The following is a 24,753-nucleotide window of genomic DNA, read 5'->3' as shown; positions in this document are numbered from 1 at the left end:
CCCTAAAAACCCAGGTGATAACGTGAGCTCCACTACCAAAGGAAAGTATAGTACTGATAATATTTACACAATATTTACACTATAGTAGGCCTACTGATAATATTTACAATAATATATTGAATTTGATAGGTGTCTCTTACATTGTCCCACAGCAACATTACAATAGTGTACATTAATGTACAATGTTTTATAATAATAATTTATTCTATTTAGTGTCCAATTCATTCATTTAACATATCTAATATTGGGGGCATCCAAGTTATTTGACATATTTGAAAAAAAAGTAACGCAGTAATTACTTTCCCTGGTAATTAGTTACTTTTATAATGATGTAACTCAGTTACTAACTCAGTTACTATTTGTCAGAAGTAACTAGTAACTATAACTAATTACTTTTTTAAAGTAACGTGCCCAACACTGATCATCAGTATTACTCCCTTCACCTGTCATAATGTTATTTATATACTTGCAGATCTAGTCCACCAAGACCATATACATTAACATTGCCATATTCAATAACATGCTAAAACTATTCAGGGAGTTGTCATGATTGAACGATATATCATTACCTGAGATGATGAGCATGCACAAATGATGGGGAAAGCATGGATTACAAATGGAATTTACTGAATGCAAGTTTACAAGTTTAGAAATCCAGTATTTTAACCAGATGTTCCTGACTATCAAGCGCTTCATCATGCAGATGCCACACATTTTTACTGAGGGTGTTGAACTTCACGCAGATAAGAGCAAGACTCCACCTAAGACTAGAGGAAAACACCTCAGTCTGAATAACACTTCATGTGTCCGTGTGTTTAGAGGTCTGCAGTGGACACTGGTGATGAAGAGGCAGATTTATTACACTGTAAAACATAATAAGTTGACTTTACTTAAAAAAATGAGGAAACCGATTGCCTTAAAATTTTCAAGTAAAGCAGCGTATTATTTTTTTGTCGGCTAAACTTAACAAAATTTGTACAGAAAACTTGTTAATGAAGTATACTTAACCCAAAAGTATTCGTTATGTTAACTTGTTATTAGTGCTCACATTACTAGGAAAATATTAGGAAACCGATTGCCTTAAAATTCTCAAGTAAGCTGAACTTAAAAAAATAAGTGAAGACAAAAAGCAACAACTGAACTCCATTCAACACTTATTTATTACTTATCACTAGTCTACAGGTACTAAAAACAATTAAGTAAGCATTACTTAATTGCATTAAGCTGTTCTTACTTAAACCGTTTAAGTTTTGTCAACTTAATTCTATCTGTGATCTGAGGAAGTGTACTCCCAGAGTGCATTGTGGCATGAATAAATTAATTGCTTCGTTTTACTATTTTTAGCTTTATTTTACTATTTGTCTTTTGTCAGTATAACCCGAATAATGACAGCAAGTAAAATAGTAAAGGTTGTATTAATAATAATAAAAAATAAAAAATAAAAAAAAATCCTTGTTACCATTGTTGTGTTTTGCATGCTGAATGTTGAAGTCTGTGTGTGACTCACTCATGCATGGTCAAATGATATTGTGACATGTATAGAGGGATTATATCAACTTAATTAAAAGGTAATGCCATAAATATTAGCAAAAATAATGTTAAAAGATCATTATTTGACATTAAATATAGTTATTTTTATTTTTATGTTTATTTGAGTTTTCTAAGTAACGAAGGCATAGCATACAAATAGTTCAGATTACTTAATTGTTTTAAGTAAGTTCAACAAATTATTGGACATTAAGTAAAGTTTACTAAAAAAGTCTTAGTAAGAACAACTGTTGGATTTTCTGACTGTGCCCAGATTCTGACCTGTGGCTGACCTTGATGGAGAGCTTTCACTAGGGTACAGCGTGTCTCTGAAAGGTGCACGGCATGCTGGGAAAGACCCTTCTGTTGGTAAAGTGACTTGGCTCTGCCTTCGAAATGGCACTGACCAACGTTTGTCCCTGTGCCAGAACGGATTTTTCCAAAACAATGCTGGAATGCTTGCGCTTTACTATAGAATAATTCCCTTTTAAAGACACTGGCGATGGAGCAGAGGGAAGCTGAATCTGCATTCTTCTACATAATGTTTCTGACTTGTTTTCCTACACAAAATATCTAAACATTCTTGAATCAAGATTTACTGGAGAAGCAAAACGACTGAGGATAGTAAGTCTTAAATGTATCAAATCAAAATGTATCAAAAATGAAGTGAGTATAGGTGTAGAACAGGATCTGTGTAACACAAAAACTACCCAAACACTGGGTTGTTACGTCTGACCCAGGATCTGCGTAACACAAAAACTACCCAAACACTGGGTTGTTACGTCTGACCCAGGATCTGAGTAACACAAAAACTACCCAAACACTGGGTTGTTACGTCTGACCCAGGATCTGAGTAACACAAAAACTACCCAAACACTGGGTTGTTACGTCTGACCCAGGATCTGAGTAACACAAAAACTACCCAAACACTGGGTTGTTACGTCTGACCCAGGATCTGCGTAACACAAAAACTACCCAAACACTGGGTTGTTACGTCTGACCCAGGATCTGAGTAACACAAAAACTACCCAAACACTGGGTTGTTACGTCTGACCCAGGATCTGTGTAACACAAAAACTACCCAAACACTGGGTTGTCACGTCTGACCCAGGATCTGAGTAACACAAAAACTACCCAAACACTGGGTTGTCACGTCTGACCCAGGATCTGAGTAACACAAAAACTACTCAAACACTGGGTCGTTACGTCCGACCCAGGATCTGAGTAACACAAAAACTACCCAAACACTGGGTTGTCACGTCTGACCCAGGATCTGAGTAACACAAAAACTACTCAAACACTGGGTTGTTACGTCTGACCCAGGATCTGAGTAACACAAAAACTACCCAAACACTGGGTTGTTACGTCCGACCCAGGATCTGTGTAACACAAAAACTACTCAAACACTGGGTTGTTACGTCTGACCCGGGATCTGAGTAACACAAAAACTACTCAAACACTGGGTTGTTACGTCTGACCCAGGATCTGAGTAACACAAAAACTACTCAAACACTGGGTTGTTACGTCTGACCCGGGATCTGAGTAACACAAAAACTACTCAAACACTGGGTTGTTACGTCTGACCCGGGATCTGAGTAACACAAAAACTACTCAAACACTGGGTTGTTACGTCTGACCCAGGATCTGAGTAACACAAAAACTACTCAAACACTGGGTTGTTACGTCTGACCCGGGATCTGAGTAACACAAAAACTACTCAAACACTGGGTTGTTACGTCCGACCCAGGATCTGAGTAACACAAAAACTACTCAAACACTGGGTTGTTACGTCTGACCCGGGATCTGAGTAACACAAAAACTACCCAAACACTGGGTTGTTACGTCTGACCCAGGATCTGAGTAACACAAAAACTACCCCAACACTGGGTTGTTACGTCCGACCCAGGATCTGAGTAACACAAAAACTACTCAAACACTGGGTTGTTACGTCTGACCCAGGATCTGAGTAACACAAAAACTACTCAAACACTGGGTTGTTACGTCTGACCCAGGATCTGAGTAACACAAAAACTACTCAAACACTGGGTTGTTACGTCTGACCCAGGATCTGAGTAACACAAACACTACTCAAACACTGGGTTGTTACGTCTGACCCAGGATCTGAGTAACACAAAAACTACTCAAACACTGGGTTGTTACGTCTGACCCAGGATCTGAGTAACACAAAAACTACTCAAACACTGGGTTGGTACGTCTGACCCAGGATCTGAGTAACACAAAAACTACTCAAACACTGGGTTGTTACGTCTGACCCAGGATCTGAGTAACACAAACACTACTCAAACACTGGGTTGTTACGTCCGACCCAGGATCTGAGTAACACAAACACTACTCAAACACTGGGTTGTTACGTCCGACCCAGGATCTGAGTAACACAAAAACTACCCAAACACTGGGTCGTTACGTCTGACCCAGGATCTGAGTAACACAAAAACTACCCAAACACTGGGTTGTTACGTCTGACCCAGGATCTGAGTAACACAAAAACTACCGAAACACTGGGTTGTTACGTCCGACCCAGGATCTGAGTAACACAAAAACTACCCAAACACTGGGTTGTTACGTCTGACCCAGGATCTGAGTAACACAAAAACTACTCAAACACTGGGTTGTTACGTCTGACCCAGGATCTGTGTAACACAAAAACTACTCAAACACTGGGTTGTTACGTCTGACCCAGGATCTGTGTAACACAAAAACTACTCAAACACTGGGTTGTTACGTCTGACCCAGGATCTGTGTAACACAAAAACTACTCAAACACTGGGTTGTTACGTCTGACCCAGGATCTGAGTAACACAAAAACTACTCAAACACTGGGTTGTTACGTCTGACCCAGGATCTGTGTAACACAAAAACTACCCAAACACTGGGTCGTTACGTCTGACCCAGGATCTGAGTAACACAAAAACTACCCAAACACTGGGTTGTTACGTCTGACCCAGGATCTGAGTAACACAAAAACTACCGAAACACTGGGTTGTTACGTCCGACCCAGGATCTGAGTAACACAAAAACTACCCAAACACTGGGTTGTTACGTCTGACCCAGGATCTGAGTAACACAAAAACTACTCAAACACTGGGTTGTTACGTCTGACCCAGGATCTGTGTAACACAAAAACTACTCAAACACTGGGTTGTTACGTCTGACCCAGGATCTGTGTAACACAAAAACTACTCAAACACTGGGTTGTTACGTCTGACCCAGGATCTGTGTAACACAAAAACTACTCAAACACTGGGTTGTTACGTCTGACCCAGGATCTGAGTAACACAAAAACTACTCAAACACTGGGTTGTTACGTCTGACCCAGGATCTGTGTAACACAAAAACTACTCAAACACTGGGTTGTTACGTCTGACCCAGGATCTGTGTAACACAAAAACTACTCAAACACTGGGTTGTTACGTCTGACCCAGGATCTGTGTAACACAAAAACTACCCAAACACTGGGTTGTTACGTCCGACCCAGGATCTGAGTAACACAAAAACTACTCAAACACTGGGTTGTTACGTCCGACCCAGGATCTGAGTAACACAAAAACTACCCAAACACTGGGTTGTTACGTCTGACCCAGGATCTGAGTAACACAAAAACTACCCAAACACTGGGTTGTTACGTCTGACCCAGGATCTGAGTAACACAAAAACTACCCAAACACTGGGTTGTTACGTCCGACCCAGGATCTGAGTAACACAAAAACTACCCAAACACTGGGTTGTTACGTCTGACCCAGGATCTGAGTAACACAAAAACTACCCAAACACTGGGTTGTTACGTCTGACCCAGGATCTGAGTAACACAAAAGTTAATATATCTTGATTTAATGATGTTTGTACTGCAAAACAAGACAAAACTACAGAAATATGTTTTGCAGTGTATAGATTTACTCAAAGGACATTCGTCCTGCAATCTCAGGAAATGCTTTCAATATGGCCTGGAATGCTTTATATTACATTGGACTTTCCATTGCAATATTCTGCGTCTTTTCTTTTCTTTTATGCTCTTAACATATATCCTACCCTACAGGTCTGGAGCCACTTCAGACGAAAACAAAATGGAGTCTGTTCATCACACGACGGCCTGTAAAGAAAACACCAAACCTGTCAAGCCTAGTACACACTACACAAACACATTATCCATCCCATAGACAAACATGCGATATGCTTAAGTTGCTACCAAAATAATTCATGCTGCCAAAACACACTTGAGATAAGCAGATGGTGCTGTATCTGCGTCCGCGCTGCTCAAACTGCAGTATTAAAAATAAACAAGCGCACATTGTGAAGGCCGTGATCTCAGCCCTCGCTCTCAGAGGCTTTGCACTTCAGCTGCACAAACAAAGTGGCCATTTGAAGCTTAATTGTTGCGTCCACAACAGCAATAATCCTCTCCCAGCGAGAGGTGAGACGCGATGCAATGCGAGGGAACACGCGGGGTTTGTTTTTAACCTTTAACACATTTGGGATTCGAGTTCGAACACGAGCCAGATCTTGAAAGTCAAGCTTGTGGGAGGAAATGCCATCTGATCGTTAGTTTTAGTTATGGATGCAGACGTTAATGTGACAGTGAATCAGCGAAAGCGCTTATTAATCTTTTAAAGGTCACCTGTGCCGCACCTCGACGAGCGCATACACACATTCACACACACTCACACACACTGCAATGTCTGGAATGTGCTCGACGTATAGAAAGAAAATACTGGGCAGGTTTCATTGTGTCCAAAAGAAAGATTGTGCATGGCAGCGTTTTGGCTCATCACTTGCTTGCTTTAGTATCTCCAGTATCGCCACATCTGTGTGTGTGTGTGTGTGTGTGTGTGTGTGTGTGTGTGTGTGTGATCGGTAGGTTTAGGGTCAGTGTAAGGGGATAGAAAATACGGTTTGTACGGTATAAAAACCATTACGCCTATGGAATGTCCTCACATTTCACAAAAACAAACATGTGTGTGTGAGTGAGTGAGTGAGTGAGTGTGTGTGTGTGTGTGTGTGTGTGTGTGTGTGTGTGTGTGTGTGTGTGTGTGTGTGTGTGTGTGTGTGTGTGTGTGAGAGTGAGTGTGCGAGTGAGTGTGAGTGAGTGAGTGAGTGAGTGAGTGAGTGAGTGAGTGAGTGTGTGTGTGTGTGTGTGTGTGTGTGTGTGTGTGTGTGTGTGTGAGAGTGAGTGAGTGTGCGAGCGAGTGAGTGAGTGAGCGAGTGTGTGTGCGAGTGAGTGAGTGTGCGAGTGAGTGAGTGAGTGTGCGAGCGAGTGAGTGTGTGTGAGAGTGAGTGTGTGTGTGAGAGTGAGTGAGTGTGTGCGAGTGAGTGTGTGAGTGTGTGTGTGCGAGTGAGTGTGTGTGTGAGAGTGAGTGTGTGTGTGTGTGTGTGTGTGAGAGTGAGTGAGTGTGTGTGTGTGCGAGTGAGTGTGTGTGAGAGTGAGTGTGTGTGTGTGTGTGTGTGTGTGTGTGAGTGAGTGAGTGTGTGTGTGTGCGCGAGTGAGTGTGTGCGAGTGAGTGTGTGTGAGAGTGAGTGTGTGTGAGAGTGAGTGAGTGAGTGTGAGTGTGTGTGTGAGAGTGAGTGTGTGTGTGAGTGAGTGAGTGTGTGAGTGAGTGTGCGAGTGAGTGAGTGAGTGTGTGCGAGTGAGTGTGTGTGAGAGTGAGTGTGTGTGTGTGTGTGTGAGAGAGTGAGTGAGTGTGTGTGCGAGCGAGTGAGTGAGTGTGCACGTGCGTGTGAGAGAGAATGAGTGAACATTCCTTATAATGCCCATATAAGGAATTCCACCCTTTATGACATCATACAGGGACATACTTTAAAAAAAAAAGAAAAACCCTTTCCAAAACGTGTTTGAATCCTGAAGGAGTGCATTGGCACAGAAATCATACATCCAACTTTATATATATATATATATATATTTGTCCTTGTTTATCATGAGAATCAACTGTTGATCAGTGTAAATAAGAATGCAGGATATAGCTCTATAATCCCCTTTAATTTGAATTATTGGTGAAGAACTGACAGAAAAATAAAAGACCACCACACGTTTATTCTTGCCTAAATTGTCTTTTATTGAAAAAGGCCAGGGTGCAAATGTCAAATAAAAAAAGAAAAAACAAAAATAAGACAAGCATATTTCAAGCATTTTAATACAAACTTAATATAAACTATTTCAGTCCCTCTTCACATGTAAGACACTGACTCAAAATACTTTGTTATACCATATTTTATCAAGTATTGCACAATGTAGGTACAAAATTAATATATACGATTACATTGTCCATAATATAGCAAAAATCTGTTTAACTCTTAACAGAAAATACAACTCTTTTTGTTTCAAAAAAGCAAATATTCCTACACTGAAACTCCAACACTAAGGAATATTCTGTACACAATCTTTTTGATCTATTTTTTTTTTTTAAAGATGAATTTCTTTAACAATTTAAAAAAAGAAAAAACAAAAAGAAACAAAATATATTATAATAACATAAAGCTTCTGCAGCCATCACAGATCACTGGAGTAGTAAAAAGATATAAATGCAATACCATGTTGTAGAAACAATATATATACTCTGATATTTTACAAACTCTGTACTCAATTAAATTATACAATTAGAAAAAAGACCACGGAACCCCAGATATATATGCATTAGTGCCAATTTCTTAAAAATCAGCCAAGTCTTACCAACTTTAAAATACTGTAAGAGGTCAGAACTTGAACTTCTGTTGTTTTTGCTTTTTTTTCACCAATGTTTTAAAGTATTTTTCTTTCAAAAAGGTAGTAAAAAAATCGTTTTTTTTTGCTTTATTGGCAAAAAAGGAAACGAAAACATTGACGCGTGTTGTTGACCAAGCTGTGCGTGTGTGTGTGTGTGTGTGTGTGTGTAACGAGCGTTTCAGTACAAACTCAAGGGGGCATAAAAAGAGATCAGGGAGAAATTAATCAAATAAAACAAACACCCTTGGGCACATGCGCTTATCAGTGAGTAATAATAGGGATCTTCGATTTGATTTCCACATCCACAGCTGAGCTAGTGTGCGTCTTTGCCTTCCGTTTTCCTTCCGCCAATCATTCCGTTAGTTAGCCATGACCGGCTGGAATTGCTGGTTCGAATACTGGATGTTGCCAAGACTGAAGTTTAAGCCGTCCATGAGGGACTTATCGTTGATGCTCCCATAGGCCGAGAACACGTCGAAGGCGTTGCTGTATGGAAGAGGGCTGAGGGCGTTCTCGCTAGCGCCCCCTTGGCCTTGGAGGTTAGGGAACACGAACTCCTTGGCGTTGGGAGACAAGGCCGAAGATTTCGGCTGCGAACCTCCGAGGCCGAAGCCGTAGAGCGAATGCATGGAGTTGGAGATGGCTTTCTGCTTGAGTAGGCTGTTGACGTTCAAGCCCAGGTTGGTGGGAGAGCTACGCGCAACTTTGCCGCCATTTCGGCCGCTGTTCTTCATCTTGGTGGAGCCGAATTTGGTGGCGGCGAACGAGGCTGTGGTGAAGGTTAAAGGCTGAGCGGAGCGTGGCATGAAGGACGGGCTAACGGCCGCAGACTGGCCGAAAGGGGGCGGCGACGGCGAACTGGACTCGGAGGACACGCCCACAGGGTCGGTGATTGGCATGAAGACCTGAGCCTCCGGGTTAAAACTGTTTCCGATCTCCTTGTCCAGCTCCGAGCCGTTCTCGCCGGCATCATCCACATATAGCACCTTAACCGCTCCCTTCTCGCCAATCTGGTAGGACACCTCGAAAGGGTCGATCCAGACACTGAGGTCCTGAGGCAAGTTATTGCGGACGTCCTCGAGGTCCAGCCCGCTTTCTTTGGCTGCTTCCTCCACCACCGGGTCCACCTTCTCGCCCACGTGTATGCACCTGTAAGGTGGAAAATAAGCAACGATATTTGAAATGGAAAAAAAATCATCTGCTTTACTGTTAGCAACCCCTAACAGTAGCAAAAATATCCCTTTCCAGAACCTTTTCATTCAACGTTCCCAGGTGGTGGAACGATCTTCCCACCGCCATCCGAAACAACATTCAAAAGTCAACTCTTCCATGAGCACTTAAAGGGTTAGTTCACCCAAAAATGAAAATTCTGTCATTACTGACCCTCATGTGGTTGGACACCCGTCAGACCTCCGTTCATCTTCAGACACAAATGAAGATATTTTAGTGTAAATCTGATGCTCTGAAAGGCCTCCATTGGCTCAACTTTACACTCTCAAGACCCTTAAAAGACACTAAAGACTAAAGTTACAAAGTCCATCTCACTACAGCGGCTCTACAATAACTTTATGAAGACGAGAATAGTTTCTGTGCGCAAAAAAACCATAAATAACGACTTATATAGTGATGACGATTTCAAAACACGGCATCATGAAGCTTCGAAGCGTTATGAATCAGTGAGTCGAATCATGATTCGGATCGCGTGTCAAACTGCTGAAATTTGGCGATTCAAACCGCTGAATCGACTCACGATTCATAACGCTTCGAAGCTTCATGATGCCGTGTTTTGAAATCGTCATCACTATATAAGTCGTTATTTATGTTTTTTTTGCGCACAGAAACTATTCTCGTCTTCATAAAGTTATTGTAGAGCCGCTGTAGTGAGATGGACTTTGTAACTTTAGTCTTTAGTGTCTTTTAAGGGTCTTGAGAGTGTAAAGTTGAGCCAATGGAGGCCTTTCTCAGCATCAGATTTACACTAAAATATCTTCATTTGTGTCTGAAGATGAACGGAGGTCTGACGGGTGTCCAACCACATGAGGCTCAGTCATTAATGACAGAATTTTCATTTTTGGGTGAACTAACCCTTTAACCTCTTTAAAAAAAATAATAATAATAATAAATAAAGAAAAACCTTCCCTTTCTCTTTCTCCTCCTCTTTCCCTCCCTACTCTAGCCTGTGCTACACTGAGTAATGTACACGGACTAAGTATTTCAGGCACTTGTTGCGCTCACTCGACTCTTCACGACCAATCGCTTATTATACCCCCAAGTTGTAAGTCGCTATGGATAAAAGCGTCTGCTAAATGCATAAATGTAAATGTAGCAACAATCATCGTGATCAAAATATTATCGTGACCTCATAAGAAAGGCCATTTGGGATTTCTAAGGACAAAAGAATGGCTCGCCGGCCAAATGCTTTTCACACCAATCAGTTTCGTCTGATTGGTTACTTTCAAACGTCTCACGGTTTGGTCTGATTGGTCAGCGTTAAAAGAGTCATATTTGAGTTTGGTGACATCAGGGAGGAGGATAAAAGAGGATTTCAACTGTAGCTCGGCCTCTTTTGGATTCTCTGGCTTTCTCTAGAGAGCTGCTCATTGGCTCTCTCTTACTTGATTGTTACATGTTTTATCCTTTCTGAATTAATCTGTAATTATTAACCGATCTCCAATACGGAACGGTATAATTGCAACAAAGGGTTAAAACCATAGACTGTAAAAAAAAATATGGGCGTAGTGTGCGTGACGTCACCCATAGGATCCGATGAGCCGTTTTGAAGCGCAAAGTATGGACGAGTATGATGAAGTGTCCGTGTTTTCTCAGTTGTCGCCGCGAATGTTTTGGAATGTTGGAGTTCTGAAACGTCGCAAACTCGCGCCGCGGCTGATGTGAATGGTTGAGACGCGAACTATTCGCACACGAAATATTCGTTTTTCCGCTTCGCTTTTTCGTTACGTGTCCGGTGTGAAAGGGCCTTAACACACAGCAGATAAACGGCAATCCACCTGTCACTCGAAGTGGCCACGCCCTTAATTATGCAGAACTTTAATGCTTTATATAATGTAAATGAATGAGTTATAAAAAAAATCACCCCCTCACAGTCGTCATGAAGGGCAACATTAGCCGTACAGACCAAAAGCACATTTTTGTACCAGACTGTAAACATGTTTTAATCGGCTGTAAAGTTGGGCATTTGAACATGAGCTCAATGAGATTCTGCTCCTCCTGGAGCCTCTAGTGGCCAGACCATGAACTGCAGTTTAACTCACTTCAGTATCGGCTTCAGGAGAAACTGCGGGAGGAGCCGCTTGGATAAAACGGAATGATTAAAGGGTTAGTTCACCCAAAAATGTAAATTGTGTCATTAATGACTGACCCTCATGTGGTTGGACACCCGTCAGACCTCCGTTCATCTTCAGACACAAAAGATATTTTAGTGTAAATCTGATGCTCTGAAAGGCCTCCATTGGCTCAACTTTACACTCTCAAGACCCTTAAAAGACACTAAAGACTAAAGTTACAAAGTCCATCTCACTACAGCGGCTCTACAATAACTTTATGAAGAGACGAGAATAGTTTTTGTGCGCCAAAAAAACCTAAATAACGACTTGTATAGTGATGACGATTCCAAAATAATGCATCATGAAGCTTCAAAGCGTTATGAATCAGTGAGTCGATTCATGATTCGGATCGCGTGTCAAACCGCCAAACTGCTGAAATCAGTTGACTTTGGCGATTCAAACTGCTGAATCGACTCACTGATTCATAACGCTTCGAACCGCTGAATCGACTCACTGATTCATAACGCTGAATCGACTCACTGATTCATAACGCTTCGAAGCTTCATGAGGCCGTGTTTTGAAATCGTCATCACTATATAAGTCGTTATTTAGGGTTTTTTTGCGCACAAAAACTATTCTCGTCTTCATAAAGTTATTGTAGAGCCGCTGTAGTGAGATGGACTTTGTAACTTTAGTCTTTAGTGTCTTTTAAGGGTCTTGAGAGTGTAAAGTTGAGCCAATGGAGGCCTTTCAGAGCATCAAATTTACACTAAAATATCTTCATTTGTGTCTGAAGATGAACGGAGGTCTGACGGGTGTCCAACCACATGAGGCTCAGTCATTAATGACACAATTTACATTTTTGGGTGAACAAACTCTTTAAATGTATGAGTAATTATCAAATATAAATGACCAAACAACCAGTTGGCTCTCCTAAATTCGACAACTTTGATAAATGGAGTCAGATAAAGAATATTATAATCAAATACACACCTGAACCCGGATCCTTTGTATGGCTTGTCGGGGTACCAGTGTCCTTCGTATTTCTTCTTCAACTGCCTCTCCAGCTCCTCGCCGAAGATGTTGACTCGTCGCCGCGGGAGTTTGTTGTACAGGTACGAAATTATGAAGTTCAGCGCTACTTGGATTTCAAGCTGCATAGCTGTATGCCTGTGGCCGTCTTTAGTCGAGTGCTGCAAAAACCTCCGAGGCAGTAGTGATGATCAGAGCTGGGGGACGAGATCTTCTCACGCTCCTTAAAGGGGAAAGTGAGGCATGGTATCAGCCGGAGAATAATAAACCATGACCTATGCAATCACATAAAAACACTCGCACAGTGGCAGCCGTTCATTAAAGGGATAGTTCACCTAAAAAGGAAAATTAGCCCATCATTTAAATCACCCTCAAGTCATCCGAGGTGTGTATGACGGTCTTCTTTCAGACGAGTTATATTACAAAAGTCCAGGCTAATCCAAGCTTTATAACAGCAGTAATAGTTGCTCTGTTTTTGAAGTCCATAAAAAGTGCATCTGTCCATCATATAACTGCTCCACGCGGCTCTGGGGTGTTAATAAAGGCCTTCTGAAGCGAATCGACACGTTTGTGTAAGAAAAATATCCATATTTAAAACTTTATCAAGTAAACTTTCGACCGACCGCCTTCCGTGTTCAATTTATGGAAAGTGTTGAAAGTTCGCCTGCCGATCGAAAGACTAACGCGACCAGATCATGACGTCACGAACGCATCTTGAGTTTCACTTTCAACATTCAACACTTTTCCACGGAAGGCGGTCGGCCGAAAGTTTACTTGATAAAGTTTTAAATATGGATATTTTTTCTTAGACAAACGCGTCGATTCGCTTCAGAAGGCCTTTATTAACACCCCAGAGCCGCGTGGAGCAGTTATATGACGGATAGATGCACTTTTTATGGACTTCAAAAACAGAGCAACTATTACTGCTGTTATAAAGCTTGGATTAGCCTGGACTTTTGTAATACAACTCAGATTTTATTCGTCTGAAAGAAGAATGTCACACACCTCGGATGACTAATTAGGGGCTAATTTTCATTTTTGGGTGAACTATCCCTTTAAAGACCCAAATCGATAAGTCAAATGTGACCGTTGACCTCAAAACCAGTCAATTTTTGGATACGTCAATAGCTATGTTTCCATCCACCTATTTTTATGGGCATTTTGGGATATCGCATCAAAAAATGCTGAATGGAAACGCAAAGATGCGCATTAATTCAAAAAATGCGCATAAAAAAACGTATGCGCTCGTTTGAGTCAGATAAATGTTCTTTCCGATACGAAAACATGCGCATAAACTACAATGGAAACGCATTTACCGAATAAATTCCTTGATGCGCATAAAGAATATCATGTGACATAACTGTCCTAACCAGCGGAAAAATCTTGTTTGCAAAACATCTGAAATGCGGTTTTGGTCTTTCAGAAGTCTGTTGTCAAAGACACTCGCTATATTTCCCCGTCTTGAACAACTGCGTTCCCAGAAAAGCACATCTGCCTCTGAAGGCAACACAACACGTTTATTGAGACGCACGAGTTTCTGAGACGCAAATCATTTATTATATACGAAAATTATTATATATGGAGGCTTCTCCTACTTTTCTTAGTGATTTTTTAGCGGTAGTTTATCAGGAAATGCCGATTATATTCTCTTCGACTCATTGGATGGAAACAGGGCTTTAGTCGCAAATGTTTTATGCGATATTGCATTTTTGCGCTTAAATTATATTCGCAACTGTGGATGGAAACATAGCTACTGAATAACGAATCTTTCCATTGATGTATGGTTTGTTATAATAGGACAATATTTGTCCAAGTATTGTATAAATCTGGAATCTGAGGGTGCGAAAAACTCAAAATATTGAAAGTTGTCCAAATTAAGTCCTTAGCAATGCATATTACTACTATTAATTCATTTTTTATACATTTACGGTAGGAAATATCTTCATGGAACATGTTCTTAATATCCTAATGATTTTTGGCATAAAAGAAAAATGGATAATTTTGACCCATAAAAATGATCGTATTTTAGTATACGACTATCAACAATGATAGTATTGTTGGCTATTGCCCCAAATATACCCGTGAGATTATGACTGGTTTTTGTGTGTCTAGGGTCACATGTGGTTTAGAGCAATACAATCGTTTGCATATCATAGGCCTGGGGTTTAAGCCACAAACCAGAGCCATAAAACAAATTTGATTAAAAGGGTCAGCTCAAAATTAAAATTAGCCCATGATTGACTCGCCCTCAAGTCATCCTAGGTGTGTATGACAGTCTTCTTTCAGCCAAACACAATTGGAGTAATATTTAAATATATCCTGGCTCTTATAAGCTTTATAATGGGAGAGAATGGGGGGGGGGGGGGATTTTGACGGCCAAAAAAGTGCATCCATCCATCATAAAAGCACTAAATTTACGTTGAAAGAGTGACCCGATGCTTGATGCATTGACGAACGCGGAAGCAAAACACCGCTCACAAATTAGAAATCTAAAATTAGAAATGTGGGAGGAGCTTCAGTTTGTTGCCCAGCCCTATTGGTTACGCTACTCCTACATCGTACGCCATGCGTCGGGTCAGAGGTCAGGAAGACGTCGCTTCAGAAGGCCTTTATTAACCCCTGGAGATGTATGGAGCACTTTTATGATGGATGGATGCACGATATATCGGCATCGGCCGAGCATTGTATAAATCTGGAATTCATAACCATGTGCATTCATAACCATGTGCATTCATAACCATGTGCATTTTAAGTGTTTCAGCTGATTATTTATTGGATGTAATACATCGGAAAAATTTGCTTATCGCGCCGATAACATTAAAAATAAGCATATGTTAATGTTATCGGCGCGATAAGCAAATTTTTCCGATATATTACATCCAATAAATAATCAGCTGAAACACTTAAAATGCACATGGTTATGAATTGCATGAAATATGATTAGAAATCACGTTAAAAAAAAAGGAAAATACAGTAAGCACGTGCAAGTCTGTCATATACGCGACATAATCATAATGAGGATATTATAATTGTGCGTTTGGAACATGGTTTTAATGGCGAGACGTTTGTTTTTGCAATCAGGCTCTCAGGAATTATATTTTTTAAAAAAAAATCTAAATCCGATTTTTCGGCCGATATATCGGAGAATATTTTCATAGCTTTTTCGGCCTTCAAACAACAAGGTACCATTCACTCCCATTATGAAGCTAGGAAGAGTCAGGATGTGTTTTAATATAACTCTGCCTGGCTGAAAGTCAAATGCAATGGCTTAAGGGCGAGTAAATTATGGGATATTTTCATTTTTGGGTGCACTGGCCCTTTAAATAAGATTTTTTTTTTAAAACATACATTTGGTTTAAATAAGCATTAAAGCACTATAAAAACATGTTTAAATGTACATGTTTTTCCACAGTCACTATACATTAGATCTATATATAGCCTTTAAACTGGTTGGATGGGGGTCCCTCTCACGAGGATGATCACGTTTGGGGGTCGGTGGCATCTGGCTTGGTTTCAAGGGGGATGAGATTACATAACACGGATTCTCTTCCCCACTTTATTCCGTCAACTGTTGCGCAAAAACGCCTTTATGTGAATATAGGGCGTTTGAACACAATGCGACACATTGCGCAATAGATCGGCGATCGAATTTCCCGAAGAGCGCGACCAATAGCGTGTCGCCGTGCGCGGGGTGTGTAGCCTGAGGCGAATTAGCAGGATATTGTACACAAATAATTATAAAGCCACGGTGTGTATTCGATAACAAGCAGGAGTTTGGATATTAGATAGTTGCGAGGCGAATAAAGCGAAAAATGTGCGTAAAATAGTGCGTTTTTCTCGCGTAGGGGGGTCGGATTCTGACAAAATCAGACGTCGGTTGGCGTTCTCAAACCTATAGTCAAATGAGACACGGCCATTATTATGAATATGGATGAGATGACTACAAAAACATGAGCATAATCGCTTTGGAAAAACACCATAAGCCTCCAGCAAAATAAACGACGACTCAAAATGTGGATCTGAATGAACTTTGACACTGTAAATGTTTTGGGATTCATGACACGGGAGAGAAAGACGAGCTCACATGACCAAAGGCTAGATTAACCGAATTCACGACAAAAACAACCGTTTATCAAGCACATCCATTCAACCAGCATCTGAAATAATCGGTTTCTTAAAGCGATAGCGCACTTTAAAAAAAACAAACGTTATATTTGCTTCCCAAATGACGTGTTTTCTTTCCCTGGAGCAGAAAACGATTATTTTCAGTGACTGACAGCCTTTCAATGCGTTTTCTTTCCATACAATTCAAGCGAATGGTTGTTTAAACAACATAATTTGAGTTAAACTACAGCTTTTATGCGGTGACATTGAGATACAACATTATATTATTTATTTAACCCACAGCGAACGACACATTATGAATGTTAAATGCCAGAACTACTTACATTAAACGCCCGTGTTTTTCTTCTCTCCGCTTCACTTATGGAAAAGATTATTCCTGTTAGGTTGCATCAATATGATTTCTTGCTTGTTCTTCGGGTAATTGTGTTATTTTTATTTTATTTTTTTGGAGTCTGTCGTCAGGCAATCCGACTCCCCACTGCCTGGGAGTTTTTACAACTCTGCCCTTTAAACTCCTGACTGGATCTCCTTTATAGCGCTCCTCCGCCACGGACATGTTGGGGGCGGTGATGCGGTTTTCAGAGGTCAAAACCCCAGCGACGCTTGCGATTGGACGAACGCGCCTTCGTCACATGTTTGCCTCCGAATTCTCCGTGCCGATTGGCTTTGCTCCAACGTCAATAATCAAAGTGTCCCGCCTCTCGACCAATACGCGAAATGTACATTTACGCCTGGCGTTACTAAGTGTTTTCCTCCCACACGTAGGAGATTTAAACACAATAACACACTGCCTACTTTATTATGTTAATTTGATTTATCGAGACACCTCATTATCGCTAAAACAGTCTCTAGCACTGCAGCTTTTATATGATATAATCACGAAGTCAGATTAAAGCTTCTAAATAATTAATCTCGTTAATAATTTCAGACATATTAAGCAGATGAGAAGGTATATATATAATAAATAGGCAACTACATTAAGAGTAGAGAACAAGGACAGAGCGGAGTGACTCTGGTCATTTGTCCACTGAGGTGTAATCTGCCCTTGTGTGTTTTGCGTGAAAAAATACTCCGCGTGCGATTGGCTGGCAGTGCATTCGTCATCATCTATGCAAATACACTACTCATTTCTGTGTTTGCAAAGTGTATAACACAACCTAACTTATTTATACTAGTATTTCAGTCAATTAAAAAGTCATTAATGCTTATTATGCTTGTTAAATAAAAATATAATATCCAAATATGGATTTTGAATTTGCTTTACTAGTATTTCAGTCAAAAAAAAAAAGTAATTAATGCTCATTATGCTATATATACACTCTAAAAAATGCTGGGTTGTTTAACCCAATTTTGGGTCAAATTTGGACAAACCAAAACGTTGGGTAAAAATGTAATTTGAAAATTTAACCCAATGGCTGGATTTGTCCATATTTGACCCAAAATTGGGTTAAAACAACCCAGCATTCATATATATATATATACACACACTCTAAAAACTGCTGGGTTAAAATAACCCAAGTTGGGTTGAAAATTGACTAACCCAGCAATTGGGTTGTTTTAACCCAACCATTGGGTTGTTTTGACCAAGCGATTGGGTTGTTTTAAGCAAACATTTAACCCAACCGCTGGGTTAAAACAACCCAATTGCTGGGTTAGTCCATTTTCAACCCAACATTTTTTAGAGTGTACAAATATGAATTTCGAATGGGTTTTTTTGGAACAAGTAACTTATTTTACTAGTGTTTCAGTCAATAAAAGAAGTAATTAATGCTCATTATGCGAAAATGCCGGGTTGTTTTAACCCAATTTTGGGTCAAATATGGACAAACCAAAACGTTGGGTTAAAAATGTAATTTGAAAATGTAACCCAATGGTATACACTCTAAAAAATGCTGGGTTTAAAATAACCCAAGTTGGGTTGAAAATGGACTAATCCAGCGATTAGGTTGTTTTAAGCAAACATTTAACCCAACCGCTGGGTTAAAACGACCCATTCACTGTTTTAAAACAACCCAATTGCTGGGTTAGTCCATTTTCAACCCAACTTGGGTTGTTTTTAACCCAGCATTTTCTAGAGTGTATTTCAGTCAATAAAATAAGTCATTAATGCTCATTATGCGAAAATGCTGGGTTGTTTTAACCCAATTTTGGGTCAAATATGGACAAATCAAAACGTTGGGAATAAAAATGTAATTTGAAAATTTAACCCAATGGCATTTGTTTTTAGAGTATAGGCTAGGTGTGTGTGTGTGTGTGTGTGTGTGTGTGTGTGTGTGTGTGTGTGTGTGTGTGTGTGTGTGTGTGTGTGTGTGTGTGTGTGTGTGTGTGTGTGTGTGTGTGTGTGTGTGTGTGTGTGTGTGTATTTCGAATGTGCTTTTTTGGAACAAGTAACTCATTTTACTAGTATTTCAGTCAATTAAAAAAATAATTAATGCTTATTATGCTATACACACACACACACACACACACAAATATTATGGATTTTGAATTTGCTATTGGGAGTAAAAAAGACTTTTCAGAATATGTTCTATTGTCTATTTGCAGTAATATAGTATACTCATTTCTCTGGTTATAGCTTTTTAAGGTATGTAATATGCATGTGACCAAATAAACGTGCATGTAACAAAGTTAGTTATTAATATAAAATGGTCTGGTGCTAATAGAGTGTAAATCAAACCCCAGTTATTCTTCTGTGCTGCAGATATTGTAAGATGATCCAGCCGTGTTGTGTTGCTTTCTCTATAGCATCAGGAATAGTGAGTTGATCTCATATTTCTTTGGTCGGGTGAGCCAAGCTCTCATACGCCAGGGGTTTAAGCTTTAAGGTTTTTGTCGTCATCATGAATTGTTATAAGCTGAGCACACAATAAGCTTTGTACCATATGGCCGAGGGTTAGCTAGGAATATTGCACTCTTCAGTCCTCGTATCTTCAGATATTTAGCTTAAGATGTTTGGGAAATGAGTACAGCTTAACGTTAATTCTGTATACCGACGAGATGATTCTGTTTCATGAGCAAGATGTGCTCTGGGGTTAAGCAGAAATGAAGACGCTCGCATCTCTGCTGTTTGTCTAAGCAACATTTTCTTATTGGCCTAATTACACAGAGCCAGAGGAACATGCTAATGACTGCAGAATTATAAACGGGGCAGTCAGGATAAGCTCATTTGCTTAGCAGGGATATTGTGAGCGTTCAAAGTTCAGAGAAAGGCAGAGTGGGAGGAGAAAAGACCGACTCAGCCAATCACAGGCCTGCGTCTTACAACCTTCTTGGGCTTTAGTGACGGCTCAAACTGAAATGTGACCTTACGGCCTTTCTCTACCCAAGCACTGTCATCTGAGCTCTAGAGTCACACTATTTGATCATTTAAGTAAAGATTTCCTTATCCGATATTAATATTTTGTTCCGGTGTATTCTAGCTTAGTGGAATGTTTGGGCCTCTTCGGTCGAAACATTTACGTTTGGAATTTTTACATTTTTTTGCTTCATCGGAATGGGATGTAATTTGGTGGATTTTGTTGTGGTGGCGATGTGAACGCACAAAAAAATCATGGACGTGATTCGGATATGCTAATATGAAATATTGAATTTATTACAAATATTGCAAAAATGATTAATTTTAATGGTAAAATAGCTCATAAATATTGCATAGTATCATATAATCCTCTCAAAATTCTAAATAATAATCAAAATATATTATTGAGCAAAAATATATTACATTGATTTTCCTGAAAAACAATAAAGTTATATTTCAAGGCTTCATTCACTTTTGACCTTGAAGGCTCCAAATGTGAGCCAAAAATGAAGCGGCTCAGAGGCAATTAAAGGGACAGTTCACCCCTAAATTAATATTCTGTGATCATTTACTCTCCAAAACTGTTCACTACAATTAATGATGTTCTTCCTCAGTATTTTTGTCTAATTTTCCAGTACACATAACTAAAGATTCTTAAGTCAAAGAGCCAAATGAGTTGAAAAATGAAGTCTTGTTTTCTAGAAATGTTTCTCTAAGGTTGTGGAATCAAAAACAGTGCATGTCTCTGAGGAACCCAAGCACTGTCATCTGAGCTCTAGAGTCACACTATTTGATCATTTAAGTAAAGATTTCCTTCTCCGATATTAATATTTTGTTCCGGTGTATTCTAGCTTAGTGGAATGTTTGGGCCTCGTTTCGAATTTTTAAATTTTTTTGCTTCATCGGAATGGGATGTAATTTGGTGGATTTTGTTGTAGTGGCGATGTGAACGCACAAAAAAATCATGGACGTGATTCAGATATGCTAATATGAAATATTGAATTTATTGCAAAAATTATAAAATTTAATGGGAAAATAGCTCATAAATATTGCATAGTATCATATAATCCTCTCAAAATTCTAAATAATAATCAAAATATATTATTGAGCAAAAATATATTACATTGATTTTCCTGAAAAACAATAAAGTTATATTTCAAGGCTTCAGTCACTTTTGACCTTGAAGGCTCCAAATGTGACCCAAAAAATGAAGCGGCTCAGAGGCAATTAAAGGGACAGTTCACCCCAAAATTAATATTCTGTGATCATTTACTCTCCAAAACTATTCACTGCAATAAATGATGTTCTTCCTCAGTATTTTTGTCTCATTTTCCAGTACACATAACTAAAGATTCTTAAGCCAAAGACCAAGTCTTGTTTTCTGATCCAAATGAAGAGTTTGTGCCTCAAAGAAAAATCAGCTTAATTCAAAGGGGAAAAACAAGACCCAAAAAAAATTCAGATAACTGTGATCAGAAAACAAGACTTCTCTTTATTAAATGCATCTTGATATATGAATGTTTATGTATTTGTGCTTGAAAACAAGACGGAAATACAATGTAATGCATGACTTTCTCTCTCCTGCGAAACACAGAAGGTGTTTTTGAGTTTTACAAAGTCAATGGTCACCAAATACAGATTCCACAGGGGAAAGAACGTCATGCAGGTTTGGAGCAACAATGCATGTTTATAGTAGAAATACTTCGAGTCTATGACATAAAAACGAAACACACCTTGCATAAGTGTGACGTAGAAGCTGTCGCATAGCAACAATAAATACTTGATAACAAACGTGCTCATGATGTCACTGGCTCACACACACCCTCCTCTTTCTTCACCACACACTCAATTATCTCAGGAAGGGGTGTAAAGAGAGAGCGGCTGCTCTGCATTCCAGCCTCATGTTTCCATGCAGACACACGCACATCTGTTTACAACCACGTCTGTCACTGAATGAGCAAAGCCACATGGCTCCAGTGAGCGTGTGGTTCAGGTAGAGAAAGCGCTGGAGTGAGAATGAAGACACACATTAGCATTTCCAGCATTGCTCTGACTCACTGTAGGTGGATCAGGCCGTTCAATCAAAACAGGACATTTGTAGAATTCAGCTCTGAGGCTTCCTGTGTGCTAGAGACTCCAAACGTGGACATTGAAAATATCTATGACTCATTTTGCACTTATACACAGATCAGGCATAACATTATGACCCCCTTCCTAATATTGTGTTGGTCCCACCCATTGAGGCATGGACTCCACTAGACCCATTAAAGGGTTAGTTCACCCAAAAATGAAAATTCTGTCAATAATTACTCACCCTTATGTCGTTCGACACCCGTAAGACCTCCGTTCATATTCGGAACACAAATGAAGATATTTTAGTGTAAAGCTGATGGCTGAGAAAGGCTTCAGATAGGCCTCCATTGGCATTCAGTACACTTATTCTCCCAAGACCGATAAAAGGCACTTAAAATGTCATTACAAAGTCCATCTCACCACAGCGACTCTACAATAATCTTACGATGCGACGACAATAGTTTTTGTGCGCAAAAAAAAATCAAAATAACACCTTTATCCAGCTTGTTCTTGTCTTCCGTGTGTGTCTCCACGATGCATGCGCGAGAATATGAGCAGATCCGGCGTTCGGGAATCCATGAAATGCCACTTTAACCCCATTTTGAGAACTACACCGAGACCTAAAGCACGATCAATGTAGAATCCAACAGCTTAGACACGCGCGTCTTCCTCTGCTTGTAAACAAATCTCTTCTGGGTCGTGTGTCCGAACGCCGGATCTGCGTCATATTCTCGTGCATGCGTCGTGGAGACACACACGGAAGGCAGTAACAAGTTGGAAAAAGGTGTTATTTTGATTTTTTTTGCGCACAAAAACTATTGTCGTCGCATCGTAAGATTATTGTAGAGTCACTGTGGTGAGATGGACTTTGTAACGATGTTTTGAGTGCCTTTTATCCGTCTTGGGAGTATAAGTGTACTGAATGCCAATGGAGGCCTTTCTCAGCCATCAGCTTTCAACAAAAATATCTTCATTTGTGTTCCGAATATGAACGGAGGTCTTACGGGTCTCGAACGACGTGAGGGTGAGGAATTAATGACAGAATTTTCATTTTTGGGTGAACTAACCCTTTAAGGTGTGCTGTGGTATCTGGCACCAAGATTTTAGCAGCAGATCCTTTAAGTCCTGTAAGTTGCCTCCATGGATCGGACTTGTTTGTTCAGCACATCCCACAGATGCTCGATTGGATTGAGATCTGCGCAAAAATCTGTTTCAAGGCAAAAGTAACGCAAAAGTAACGCAGAAGTAACGCAAAAGTGACGCAGAAGTAACGCAGAAGTAGCGCAAAAGTAACGCAAAAGTAACGCAGAAGTAACGCAAAAGTAACGCAGAAGTAACGCAGAAGTAGCGCAAAAGTAACGCAAAAGTAACGCAGAAGTAACGCAAAAGTAACGCAGAAGTAACGCAGAAGTAGCGCAAAAGTAACGCAAAAGTAACGCAGAAGTAACGCAAAAGTAACGCAGAAGTAACACAAAAGTAACGTAGAAGTAAAGCAAAAGTAACGCAGAAGTAAAGCAAAAGTAACGCAGAAGTAACGCAAAAGTAACGTAGAAGTAACACAAAAGTAACGCAGAAGTAAGGCAAAAGTAACGCAGAAGTAACGCAAAAGTAACGCAGAAGTCCATGACCCTGTGGCCGGTTCTCCACTGGTCCTTCATGACCCTGTGGCCGGTTCTCCACTGGTCCTCCATGACCCTGTGGCCGGTTCTCCACTGGTCCTTCATGACCCTGTGGCCGGTTCTCCACTGGTCCTTCATGACCCTGTGGCCGGTTCTCCACTGGTCCTTCATGACCCTGTGGCCGGTTCTCCACTGGTCCTTCATGACCCTGTGGCCGGTTCTCCACTGGTCCTTCATGACCCTGTGGCCGGTTCTCCACTGGTCCTTCATGACCCTGTGGCCGGTTCTCCACTGGTCCTTCATGACCCTGTGGCCGGTTCTCCACTGGTCCTTCATGACCCTGTGGCCGGTTCTCCACTGGTCCTTCATGACCCTGTGGCTGGTTCTCCACTGGTCCTCCATGACCCTGTGGCCGGTTCTCCACTGGTCCTCCATGACCCTGTGGCTGGTTCTCCACTGGTCCTTCATGACCCTGTGGCCGGTTCTCCACTGGTCCTTCATGACCCTGTGGCTGGTTCTCCACTGGTCCTTCATGACCCTGTGGCCGGTTCTCCACTGGTCCTTCATGACCCTGTGGCCGGTTCTCCACTGGTCCTTCATGACCCTGTGGCCGGTTCTCCACTGGTCCTCCATGACCCTGTGGCTGGTTCTCCACTGGTCCTCCATGACCCTGTGGCCGGTTCTCCACTGGTCCTTCATGACCCTGTGGCCGGTTCTCCACTGGTCCTTCATGACCCTGTGGCCGGTTCTCCACTGGTCCTTCATGACCCTGTGGCTGGTTCTTCACTGGTCCTCCATGACCCTGTGGCCGGTTCTCCACTGGTCCTCCATGACCCTGTGGCTGGTTCTCCACTGGTCCTCCATGACCCTGTGGCCGGTTCTCCACTGGTCCTTCATGACCCTGTGGCCGGTTCTCCACTGGTTCTTCATGACCCTGTGGCCGGTTCTCCACTGGTCCTTCATGACCCTGTGGCTGGTTCTCCACTGGTCCTTCATGACCCTGTGGCCGGTTCTCCACTGGTCCTTCATGACCCTGTGGCTGGTTCTCCACTGGTCCTTCATGACCCTGTGGCCGGTTCTCCACTG

The 24,753-nt window shown here is 40.9% G+C and overlaps 1 protein-coding gene across 1 annotated transcript; it reads right to left on the bottom strand.

The window, feature by feature from the left end:
* Positions 1-7,729: 7,729 nt before the first annotated feature.
* On the bottom strand, positions 7,730-17,709 carry tob1b (transducer of ERBB2, 1b). The gene is made up of 3 exons (XM_079801481.1): positions 17,004-17,709; positions 12,517-12,778; positions 7,730-9,388 (listed from the first exon to the last, which is right to left on the bottom strand). The coding sequence occupies exons 2-3, from the start codon at positions 12,681-12,683 to the stop codon at positions 8,599-8,601; spliced, it is 957 nt and encodes a 318-aa protein (XP_079657607.1). The 5' UTR covers positions 12,684-12,778; positions 17,004-17,709; the 3' UTR covers positions 7,730-8,598.
* Positions 17,710-24,753: the final 7,044 nt, after the last annotated feature.

Source organism: Gobio gobio (genome assembly GCF_949357685.1).
Source record: "Gobio gobio genome assembly, chromosome: 20".
NCBI lineage: Eukaryota > Metazoa > Chordata > Actinopteri > Cypriniformes > Gobionidae > Gobio > Gobio gobio.
The sequence above is the reverse complement of the archived record's forward strand: the minus strand, read 5'-3'. Positions and strand labels throughout refer to the sequence as shown.

Excerpts from the sequence above, each read along its gene's own strand:
- tob1b (XM_079801481.1), bottom strand. The coding sequence starts at position 12,683 with ATGCAGCTTGAAATCCAAGTAGCGCTGAACTTCATAATTTCGTACCTG. Across the intron at positions 9,389-12,516 it reads TACAAAGGATCCGGGTTCAG|GTGCATACACGTGGGCGAGA; the intron begins GTGTGTATTTGA and ends TCCACCTTACAG.